Source organism: Notothenia rossii (genome assembly GCF_949606895.1).
Source record: "Notothenia rossii genome assembly, chromosome: 11".
In the NCBI taxonomy this organism is placed as follows: Eukaryota; Metazoa; Chordata; class Actinopteri; order Perciformes; family Nototheniidae; genus Notothenia; species Notothenia rossii.
The window spans coordinates 56032863-56045362 of record NC_136910.1 but is presented as its reverse complement, the minus strand read 5'-3'; the positions used below and the strand labels follow the sequence as shown (position 1 = coordinate 56045362).

Genomic DNA, 12500 nt, shown 5'->3' with positions numbered 1-12500 from the left:
ATAACACCTCTTTTGTACAAGACTACTTATGTGCAATATATACCTCCACCTTAAATACTATCACCTGGCTGCTATCTCACAACTCTTACTGGGGCTGGATGTGTATTTGGTCAAATATAAAATGTGTAATAGCTATTTTTGTGCATGGTACATATTATATATTAAGCTTTAGGTCTTTACCTGCTTTAAAAATGTCCCCTCTGTGGGATGAGTAAAGGTATTCTGATGCTGATTCTGAATGTCTTTCAGAGACGTAAGTGAAGTACTGGAGGTGTTAGACATTGAAAATCTGTTGTTGTTGCAATTGTGGAATAAGCTCGGGCCCTGTGGGTGTGGATTATCGGTAATGACGTAGCTATCGTTACGCACAAGCACACATATTCAGGGGGATTCAACTACATAGATAACACTGTGTACCGTATAACAACTGCAGTAAAATGACCTATTGTTTTCCTTATAGATTATTGATAATTAATATTAGCTTGGTATGTAGGCAAGCTAGCTCGCTTCAGATGCTTAATGTGAGGCAGATAATGTTAGCGTTCCTTTAACAACTGTCAAACCGGACCAATACGATGTAACAAAGCAATAAAACAACAGAAAAAGACCAAAGTAAAGACAGATATGGGATAAATATGATACTCACAATTTGTGTTGTAACTGCTCCTCTGCTGGTTTAAGATGAATTCAAGGGGATTTAACAGCCCTAAAATATGTACCGTTAACGGGGCAGTTGGTAAAAACCAGCCGTTGACCTGAAACCGGAAGAGTATTTTAGATTATTTCCCAAGTTTATAAAGATATGATATATACAGCAACGATACCAGCCCCTTCCTGTCGAAACATATTTCCGATTGTAAGGCTCAGGCTGCTTCTAAAAATCATAACAAATAACTGCAGCTCTTCTTCTTCTACGAAAGGATGCAACTGGCGGAAGGTCACACATCGCCCCCTATAGGACAGAGGGGACCGTGCAGGGAGAATGCGGACAGATGCATTATTACATCACATGTCACTTGTTAGACGCTTTTATCCACTGCGACTTACATCAATTCAATACTAGTCTGTAGGCAATCCACACAGGATCAATTTGGGGTGCATTTGAGTGTCTGTCCCAGGGACACATCGACATGCTGACAGCAGTAGGCTACTGTGGGGGGACTAGTCCTCTGAGCAACACATTCACATTGCACGTTAGCAGTTTCTCCACTAGATGTCGCTCTCTACATATTTTTGTCAGAATATCAACCAGTGCAAAGTAGGAAGCCTTCACAATCCCAATTTCATTTCTACCTTCCTTCCAAGCTGCCAACATGTCAAACTAAAATATAAATGTGAGTAGCCTCCAGCCTTTTAAAGCAATTAACAAAAACAAACAAATGTGTTTGGATGTGATTTGAAACCACAGCACATACTAATGTTTTATAGTCCCCTCTGCTGCTTGTTGGTTGAGGCCAGAGGTGGAAGAAGTACTCAGATCTTGTACTTGAGTACAATTATAAGTACTCAGATCTTGTACTTGAGTAAAAGTAGAAGTACTTAGATCTTGTACTTGAGTACAATTATAAGTACTCAGATCTTGTACTTGAGTAAAAGTAGAAGTACTCAGATCTTGTACTTGGGTAAAAGTAGAAGTACCAGAGTGTAGGAATACTCTGTTACAGTAAAAGTCCTGCATTAAAAAATGTAAAAGTAGAAAAGTATTGGCATCAAAAAGTAGTCATTGTGCAGATTGGTCCATTTCAGAATAATATATATGATATGTTTTATAATGATTGATCATGAAAGTGTTCTCAAAGCTGGTAAAGGTGCAGCTAGTTTGAATGACTTTGTATACTGCAGGGTAGCTTGTGAATTTACTCCAGGTGGAACTAAAGTCTGATTTAAAACTTGATTATATTTCACATCATTCATCCACATCTGTAAAGTAACTAAAGGTATTCAATACATGTAGTGGAGTAGAAGCACACCATTTACCTCTGAACTGTAGTGGAGTAGAAGTACACAGTAGCATAACATGGAAATATACAAGTAAAGTACAAGTACCTCAGAATTGTACTTAATTACAGAACTTGAGTAAATGTACTTAGTTACTTTCCACCTCTGGTTGAGGTAAATACCAGCGGGACTTTTACTTGTAACAGAGTATTCCTACACTCTGGTACTTCTACTTTTACTTAAGTACAAGATCTGAGTACTTCTACTTTTACTCAAGTACAAGATCTGAGTACTTCTACTTTTACTCAAGTACAAGATCTGAGTACTTCTACTTTTACTCAAACACATGATCTGAGTAGCCTACTTCTCCCACCTGTGATTATTTATGATTGTGAACTTTCCTGCAGAAAGTTTGAAAAGTGTCCCCATCAATCACCCATAAGCCCCGCCCCCTGCTCTACGTCACAGGGGGAGGAGTCATGACGCCGTTTCAAAGCCTGAACACATTGCACAAACCTCTCTTCTGTTCTCTATCCGCGGAGCTCAGGACACTCAGAGCTGAGATCAGCCGGCACACAGTGAGCTGTTTGCGGGGAAACAGAGCAGGAACACCGGGGAGAAGCTCTCTGATCCACGGCTCAGGAGCTTCCACTCAGACCTCTTCAGGCTCCAGCAGCAGGTGAGGACATTTCAACATTCAAAAGGCTCTATTGTCATATATGCACAAGAACAACAGTGTAGATATGGCAAAGAAAAACTTAAGTCTCGAGCTCCTCCAACAATGCAAGGTAATATAAGACATAAAACAGTCAAACTAAAATAGTGCAAGAAGAAACAGAAGAACAAAATGGTGCAGATTATGTTGCAATACCAATGTGCAAGTAATGCAGATGAAGTAAACTATATATATGTCAGGAAAAAAAATAAATACAATAAGGTAAATAATGCAGAGCATGTTGTACGTGATCAAGTAAATGCAGGAGTCTACATTCATGTAAATAGAATAAGATATACAAGAACAGAATCTAAAGTGGAATATTTTACCGTCAAATAAAGTACTGTTCTCTGCAGCCCAAGAAGAAACCAACACTCCCATATAGAATCAGAATTCCTTTATTAGTCCAACAACGCCGAGAGATATATAGCAGGTTAAAAAAAAAGGCATGCAATAATAAGCTAACTTAATAACTATAGGGAAGAAAATCAAATGAAAAAATCTAATAAAGACAGAAGTACACATCCATGGCTTTAACGAGGAGCAGCAATTTAAGAACTTATTGACATAACACATTTGGTAATGAGACATTATAAGAATGTAGGTCTTTCACATAAAGGTGATTATTGCACAGTATTGCAAGAAAAATGTCCATTTTGCACATTTGTTGCACAAGATTGCACAGTCTGTGGTGCTCTACCAGTCTGCAGGAAGGAAGGACTTAGCTTATATATTATCATATAATAGAACAGCAAGATACTTTCCTGTATTTTCTTAACTTACGTTTTAACACCAGAGGAGGCAAATAGGTGGTGCTTCCCCCCCCCCCCCCCCCTTACATAACCCTCTTCATCTTATCTAACCTGTTACTACAGTCATTTCAGATAATAACATGTATCTGTGCATGCAGCCTGCTTTGCTCCGTGTGTGTCTGCACTGGAAGCTCAAAAGGGCATCTCTATCATTTGACTGAAATGTAGTTTCTTTTCAGCAGGAGAACAGTTCTGCCACAGCAGCTCGAGCCCTCGGTGTTAATTAAATAGAGATGAATGAAACAGCTTGCCACTCAGGAACAGTGCATGAGTGTGAGCATCACTCTGCAGACTGTGACCTGAGGGTATTTGATATTTCTGTACGACCAAATGAGGTGGTGTTTTTCCACAAAGTTCCACACCTTAGCCGCGCATCAGGTCATGAATTGACACCAAATGACGCCCAAGAAAAGTGGAACAGAAATGTCTGACAGGAGTAATCAGTTGAGCCTTTGAACATATGTTAAAGCATTGCATATCTGTGTGTCCATCCGACAACACAGCTTGACACAAAATAACAACAATTAACGGAAAAGGAATATTCAAATTGCACAGATTTAAAGCAGAAAAAAGAAGAGTAACTGGGATCCGAGGACGTTTGGTATTTTAGGTTGATCACTTTAGAATTGGAGGATGAAACCCTCTGTATTTGTCACACATATGCACACAGAACATACAATGGGATTTGACCTCTGCATTTAACCCTTCATCGAGGAGCAATGGCGCCCAGGAGGGGAACTGGGACCTCTCCAAGTACCAGTCCACACTCCATATTTAGGTCGGTTTCGGGGAGTTGAACCGTCAATTCAAGTCCTTACACACTGCCAAACTCGAATCTATTGTCAAAAAATATCGCATATGACAGTTGAGTTTATTTGAGTGCTTTCTCTCCTTATCTTAACACATTTATGAAAGTCATTGCCCTCATTGTGAAGACACTAACGGGTCAGAGGTACTGTAATTATTTACTCAATGTGATCAATTATTTGTTAGCAATAATACCTAAACAATGCCGTGACCTCTAATCCAACAAGCCTTTGTCCAGAAATATGGAAACAGAGAGCATGTGATACCCAACAGACAACTGATTAAGACAGTACTGTTGTCCAGATGTCAGGACAATAGTTATTTGTCTATGAGAGGAGATTGCATTCAGCTTGTGGAAAAGGAGACCTGGACCTGCCGGCAGTGGAATTGTGTTTCTCTTCTTTAGCTCCCGTTTCTATGAACTGCTTCATCAGCCACTTTATTATTAGGGCAGAACACAAGCAGTTGCTTATTGCCTCACCTTTGTTCTGCATGGGGAGGCTTCAGGTATCTGATGAAGGCAGAGCGACTCCGTCAGGCTCACCAGTCTGTAAAGGAAGTCTCATTGATGATCTCACTGAACCGAATGTATTGATATGCTGAACGTTGAATATGTGTTGTTTACGTTGAGTTGTACAATGGACTCTTTCAGACGGGCCCTTCTCAGACATTCACCGTGTTGCACCTGTTTTCAAGACCAGAATGAAATGTGAGAAAATAAAAAAAGAGAGATTTAGAGTGAGTTTTAAATCCTGCTCTCGTTCTGATCTCCACACCCAGATTATAATAATACCAATAATACATTTGATTTATAAGCGCACTTTTCATTTGAGTAAACAAAACTCTAAGTGCTACAGAGTCAAATGGTTGAAACAAAACAAATAAAACAACAAAATAAAAGCAGTGACGTTATCAGTTTTGGAAAGAAACTCAAATTGTCGAGTCCACAAATCCCAACGTTGTTAGACGACCAGAATCAGAATTCCTTTATGCGTCCCACGAAGGAAACATTTACGTTGCTACAGCAAAGTATAGAGACGGAGAACATATAACACTATTATATAAAAAGGCATTCACGAAGTATTTAAAATAAAATTAATATTGCAATTTACAGAAGTCCACATTCAAGTAGGGAGTAAGTAGCAGCAGTATTTATAAAATAAAATACGTGTAACTGTGGAATGAAGTGTGGTAAATAACAGTAGTACAATTATTATTGCACATGTGGGGGAAACTTCTGAAGCAGAGTCAGGACTCAAAGAGAGACACGAGGAGAGCTGGAGCTTTGATGGCAAACACTGACGGCTTATTTGGAGCTTCGGCCGGAGAATTCACAAGACATGTCACGGGCCACGAGTTGCCCACACGGCTGAGATGCCACAATCAATTCTGAAGAGCCCTCCTGCAGCTCCAGGTTTGAACTATCAGAATGTAATAATCAACATTCTTTATCAGCGAGACTAAACAAATATGGACCCGGCCCGAATCCAACTAGAGCTGTCGTCCATAGGAAAGAATGTGCGCCAGGGAACCTTCGTCCCTGAACAGTAAACTATCTCATGTCAGCTTGTGCTCGGTCATAAGCTGGCATCAACAATGCACCCAAGCTGCCCCTCCTCAAGAGAGATAGCAACAATACCCAAGGCCGTAGACCTGTGCCATGGGAAAGAGACAGTGAGAGGAGAAAATTATGAACTGGGTCAAAGGTTGAATACCTAAGCAAATTATTCCCTAACAGCACAGACTTCTTGTTGCAGTAGTGGACTAACTTGGAGTAACAGTGATAATACATTAGTAGAACCACCCTGACCCCGTACACACTTTCCCCGCCGCACTCACTCCACCCTGAACTTGCTTTTGTTGTATTTCCCTCACAGAGTCGGAAGCTTTTGTCTCGTTCAGACCCAAATCTGGTAAAAAAAAAATACACCGAGTCCACTGAGGGACAGGAAGGAAGACATCCTGTGTGTTTTGCTCCTGGTCGTTCACTGCTCTGAGTTAGTTAGTGGTGTCTCAGCTCTAGAGGTCTGAGGCGTGACGTCGTGCCGTCTGGTTATCATTGAGATTTTGGGGTATCTATCCCCGTTAGAGATTTGTAGGCTTGGGGAGAAACGAGATCACGTAATCAGGATACAAAAAAGAGGTGTGATGGTTTGATTACAATTACATTCAAGTAATCAGATTACTAGCAGGATTAGTGTTATAATACGTTTCGAAGTAACGATCGATATATTATAGGTAGACGTACTGAATGGATTTTATTTAATGGGTGTCTTTTTTTAATGGACACCTGATTTATTACACAAAAAAACAGTCTGTGCTTTTGATTAATGTATTACGTTTAAACAGCATTTATTTACTATAACCGTCACTATATTTTTTATATGTTATGATATGAAAGTAAAAATCATCTTATTGTTATATATGTTCTCTTATTGCTTTGATATCGAGGTGATCCAAAAATAACAGAAAGTAATCAGGTTACTTTTACATTTGATACTCAGATTGGGTTACAGTTTATTTACATGTAACTAGTTATTGTGACCCTGTATTTGTGCATCGACTTCATAGACTGGTTTCAGAATGCTTAATAAGTGTTTTCCCAGTTTAAGAAAGTCCCTAAATAAGGAGCTACTCTGATAGAAACCAGGAGGCTAAAAAACACGTAAATATCAAGTAAACAAAACAACATATATGATGATCAATGGATTTTTAAGAAACTGATATTCGAGTCAACGTCTGAAATCAGTAAAGCAGTGGGTGATGTTAGTGTTTCACTGGGTTATGTACATAGTGTATCATGCAAAATATCGACATTTTAATTCATGCGTTTAACATTATCCTCATTAAGGAGAACACAGACTCACTAAGAGAGTTGAAGTGTTTTTTTTAAATACTTTATTTAGAATTGTTCGTACACAATATACAGTTAGGTACCCGAAACCAACGTACAAGAGAAAAAAAGTCAAAAAGCTGGGTATTACATTGACAATTCTTGAGAAAAGTCTAAAGCTGCAGCATCGTAGACATAAACAGAAAGGCCAAGGGTAACCCACTACCAACAAATAAAAAAAACTAGAGCGTTGTAGTGTTTTCCGAAATCTTAATCAACCACTAAAAGAAACCCTGGAACTGTAGAGAGAAGTATTAGGGACCAGACTTCTTGTTTTCGAGGGAAATAGGAATAAAATGTAATTTATTGAACTATAAATTCAGCCTGTTCGCTTCATACAATGCTCACAATGGAAACACCAGGATTGAAGTGGTTTATTTGAAAGTTAGATTTGTGAATAAAGGAGTGTGGCTTCGTTCATTCACGAATCAGCCTCCACTAACAGGACGGTTTTGGTCCCAGTACAGGAGGCTGTTTGTGGTTTAGTGCAGCCTTGGGCTTCCTAACATGGTGTTCCTGTGGCTGATTAGAGCCAGGTGTCTACTCTACAAAATGAGGCTATTGAGGGCAGCCCGCTCTGCAGAGGACCAGCTGCTGCAATCTCAAATAATCTTGTGGGAAGGCTAGTCGTAAAGCTAAACATGCCCTTGGTGAAATGAGACTCTTTAGAGGACAAATTGTGCTGCTGTTGCTCATTTGGAAAATGAAATCTAGCACTGCAATTATTTTATGTTGTTGTTGGCGCTAATTATAAATCATAGAAGCGGCTGAAGAGGCAGTGTGTGCTGACTCATTGCTGAGCAGCACACACTGTATGGTTGTACTCGATATTATTCCCAGCTGTGCATGAAATCAGTTCAGTTTTGTCATGGAAAAATGAAGAAGGGAGAAATACAATACGTGTTGCCCTATGGCGTCTGAGCAACACTGTTTCCCCAACAGTTACAGTAACTACTCTCTTTTTAAAATCCCTGTTCGTTTTTTAAACTCTTTAACAATTAGTTTTCCTTTCCGTGACGTTGGAGAGCTGATGGAGGAATGAGCAGCTGAATCAAATAAAGTAGACTTCCAGAGGTCTCTGCATGCTGTCACTGCTCCGCCATGCTGCCGCTTCAAAGAGCCTCCTCTTGGGACGTATTATCAAGTTAAAGCTAGACGTATTTCTAGGCCCAAAAAGTGTGTGGGTTTCTTTTTGAGTTGGACACTACTTTGAACTAGTTTGGCATATGACGCCAGCTCTCTGATGGGAGTATGCTTGTCTGTGTGTGTGTGTTTTCTTTTTAGGGTTTCACATTCCCTTATCCCCACAAGTAAATAGCCCCCAGCTTTTTGCCAGGAAGTTCCAAAACCTATCGATTGTATCTGGTGCCAAGAGACACATTTGGAAAGTCAGGGCTGTAACTCTCTGTACACTCGGAGCACAGTACATGTACTGAGAGAGGAGGATGTGATGGTTTAAATTAACCGTTCCCCTTCACACAGGTGTTAAAACACGAGAGAACAGTACTGCCAGACACTGAACATGTCTTTTATTCATGCAATCAATTAACAAACAAACAGACAAGCAAACAAGACGTTTGAACACTGTAGGGCTGAGCACTCTCTCCTAGATTAGTGTGCTTTTCTTCAGTGAAAACGTGTTTAAAGCTGCTATTTTTGTAGTTATAGTCCTGCAGATAAGTTAATAGGGTAATCTTTCAAAAGTGTATACAAGTATTAAACTCCTTACTCTGTACCAACACACCCATTTTTTATCAGGAATATTGTAGATCGAGACATTTCTTTTGTAGCTTTTCATTTCTCAATGCCACATATTTTAACCGTTTCCACTGAATTCGTCCCATTTCCTGTCCTCAGGTCTTCATGGTGAACAGCAGGGTGGAGGCGCCCACAGTGGCAGTGATGGGCGGAGGCGGGGGGGCGGTGGGGAGGATGTGTGCAGGATGTGGAGGACGCATCGTGGACCGCTTCCTGCTCTTCTCCATGGAGCGATACTGGCACACACGCTGCCTGAAGTGCTCCTGCTGCCACGCTCAGCTGGGGGAGTACAGCAGCACCTGCTACAGCAAGGGGGGCATGATCCTCTGCAAGAACGACTACATCAGGTGAGGAGAGGGGGCAAGAGTTCACACATCCTTTAATCAAGCAGAAGTACAGAGTGTTTAAAAATACTCTGGTGAAAGTAGAAGTACTGACTAAACTTCTTTACTCAAGTGAAAGTAAAGAGGCTTTGAAATGTACTTCATTAAAAAGTACCCATAACTAGCAGCTGTTTTAAAGAGTACCTGACCTCCCTTTATATTAATAGAACAATAATGTCATTGTTAGCTAATGAATGTTTCCATGGTGACCAACGGCAACATGACAACGTTTTCATTGACACACAAACACACATTCAAACTAAAGGAACCAGCCTGTTTGGAAAATGTGAGAAGTAGAAAGTACAGGTATTTGTGTTCAACATGTAAGAATTAGAAAGTACAGGTATTTGTGTTCAACATGTAAGAATTAGAAAGTACAGGTATTTGTGTTCAACATGTAAGAAGTAGAAAGTACAGGTATTTGGGTTCAAAATGTAAGAAGTAGAAAGTACAGGTATTTGGGTTCAAAATGTAAGAAGTAGAAAGTACAGGTATTTGGGTTCAAAATGTAAGAAGTAGAAAGTACAGGTATTTGAGTTCAACATGTAAGAAGTAGAAAGTACAGGTATTTGAGTTCAACATGTAAGAAGTAGAAAGTACAGGTATTTGAGTTCAACATGTAAGAAGTAGAAAGTACAGGTATTTGTGTTCAAAATGTAAGAAGTAGAAAGTACAGGTATTTGTGTTCAACATGTAAGAAGTAGAAAGTACAGGTATTTGTGTTCAACATGTAAGAAGTAGAAAGTACAGGTATTTGTGTTCAAAGTGTAAGAAGTAAAAGTAATAAGTAGTGGAGTAAAGTACTGATAGCAGAAAAATGTACTTAAGTACAGTAACACAGTATTTGTGCTCCACTACTTCCCACCTCTGCAGGTCAGTCTGCTTCCCCCAGCTTTTTGCCAGGAAGTTCCAAAACCAATCGATTGTATCTGGTGCCAAGAGACACATTTGGAAAGTCAGGGCTGTAACTCTCTGTACGCTCGGAGCACAGTACATGTACTGAGGGAGGATGTGATGATAGTTTAAATTAACCGTTCCCCTTCACACAGGTGTTAAAACACTAGAGAACAGTACAGCCAGACACAACATGGGGTTCTGAAAATCTCTTTTATTCATGCACTCAATCAATCAACAGCAAAGCAAACAAGACATTTGAACATTATAGGGCTGAGCACTTTCTCCTAGAGCGTAGTGCTTTTCTTCAGTGAAAACATGTTAGAGCTGCTAGTTTTGTAATCTTTCAAAAGTTTATACGAATATGTTAGTATTGCTGCTCCGGAGAAGAGCATCACATTGTCTTCATGTCCAACAAGTTCTCTTCCTATTGATGGATGTTTATATATTCAGTTCACTATCACATCAGGCAGAACACTCACATTTAGAACAGGTCATTTTAGGTCCTTTCAGCCGGAAAAAATACATTATTCATCTGTGGTTTTCAGCGTTACCCACAGAGAGCCTTTCCATTGGTCAAACTGGCCAAACAGACCATTGCATACATTGGCCATAACGAGCTAGGCTAAAAAATGCCAGTTTATGAATGCCTTAAGATTGCTTTCCTCTCAAGTCACTCACTGCACTGATACTCTTCTGACTGGTTTTCTATTAGTATTTTACCTGTGCTTTAATCAGTGGTGTATTCATTGTGAACGGCTTGTTTGAATTGCTTAATAGCATATGTTGAGGTTCTGGTATGAGCAGTAATAATCCACCACATACAATGATTTATATTAATAGGGCCATTAATAACCATCAAATCATAACTTGGGGTCTATAATAACTGACTCTACAATGAAAGTGTAAAGAGTTTAGCGCACTTCAGACACAGGAATTGGTTTAGGGTTTTCACACCAATAGAGACATACGGGAAATTAAAATCCATGACCGAGTTGACAGGAATCCCAACGAATGCTAATAAGCAGTTTTGCATACATGGTTCTCTGAATTACTGGCTAAGTGGAGTAAAACTTGTCAAATATTTGTGTCTGTTTGTTTATTTGGTGTATCTATTTCTAGCTGTGTGCTGAGCCAGTCTAGGACTTTAAGTTGTTGACCTGCCACTTAGCATCTGTTTATGTAGTCCTGTGTAATGTGTGAAAAGGATTATAGTGATAGCTGTAGCTGATCATTAAAAGAAAACCTGAGTGTAGCGCTCTTTGGCCACGTTTACACGGGTACGATAACGAAAACGAACCTTAGTCGATATCAAAAAAGTCTTCCGTCCACACGGTATCGGCTCAAGAAACGTGTCCGTCCACACGAGACCGCTGGAGACGCTGTAGTACATATGCCGGGCCTGTAAGTGGCGAAGACCCTCCCCCCCAGGAAGGTTGCCATGGTTACCTGGTTGGAACATGTAGTTCATGTAGTTCTCCATGTCCACTTGTAGCTGGTGGTTGTGGTAGAGGAGCTGTAGACTTTGCACTAACATCTGTAGCATGGTCAGTAGCAGACAGTAGCTACTGACCATGCTACAGCGGTGAGCAGCAGAGGTTGTTGGCGAAAACTCTTCAGCAATGAAGCGGGGGTGAGCACGAGAGGTGGGGCGAGGCGGGGCTATGGCGTCGTCTTTATCAGGAAATGTTGTTATAGGACGTACACACGGAGCCGTTAGGACCCCCAGAGCGTCCTTTGGACCCGTTATCGTTTGAGGGCTCCGTTTCCGCAGTTCCGTTACGGCCTTGTGTGGACGAACCGAATGATAGAGAACTTTAGCGGATACAACCCGTTGCGTCTCCGTGTAAACGTGGCCTTATTGCCAGCTTAAAACTACTTTGACGTTGGTATTAGAGATGCAGAAGACGTATAGCAGCGTGAGTGAGACCCAATGTCAGTAAAGCTGGAACTGAGCCTTAAGAAGTGTGTGTGTGTGTGTGTGTGTGTGTGTGTGTGTGTGTGTGTGTGTGTGTGTGTGTGTGTGTGTGTGTGTGTGTGTGTGTGTGTGTGTGTGTGTGTGTGTGTGTGTGTGTGTGTGTGTGTGTGTGTGTGTGTGTGTGTGTGTGTGTGTGTGTGTGCGTCTGGTGGGTTAATTAAGGAGAACAGGAATCCTCTCAGGCGCTCTCATTAAATGACTGTTTGGATTAAGATAACAAATTCATTACTCTGTGCACTCACTGAGAGATGGAGGCAGAGAGCATCAGTTTCACCGGAGCTGTAACCATGACTTCCACCTGCTGGAGTTCAGGTGATGTTAT

General features: G+C 40.6%; 2 protein-coding genes across 2 annotated transcripts in view; one reads left to right on the top strand and one right to left on the bottom strand.

Moving 5' to 3' along the window:
- The window catches only part of lrsam1 (leucine rich repeat and sterile alpha motif containing 1), a 30571-nt gene extending 29660 nt beyond the window's left edge, over positions 1-911 (bottom strand). Inside the window, 1 exon segment of the mRNA XM_079657518.1 lies at positions 647-911. The gene's annotated coding sequence lies outside the window, so the exon portion shown is untranslated.
- Positions 912-2464: 1553 nt separating this feature from the next.
- Positions 2465-11490, top strand: lmo4a (LIM domain only 4a). Its single transcript, XM_079659912.1, has 3 exons — positions 2465-2617; positions 9023-9270; positions 10180-11490. Exons 2-3 carry the CDS (start codon positions 9029-9031, stop codon positions 10307-10309), a joined length of 372 nt encoding a protein of 123 aa, XP_079516038.1. The 5' UTR covers positions 2465-2617; positions 9023-9028; the 3' UTR covers positions 10310-11490.
- Positions 11491-12500: the final 1010 nt, after the last annotated feature.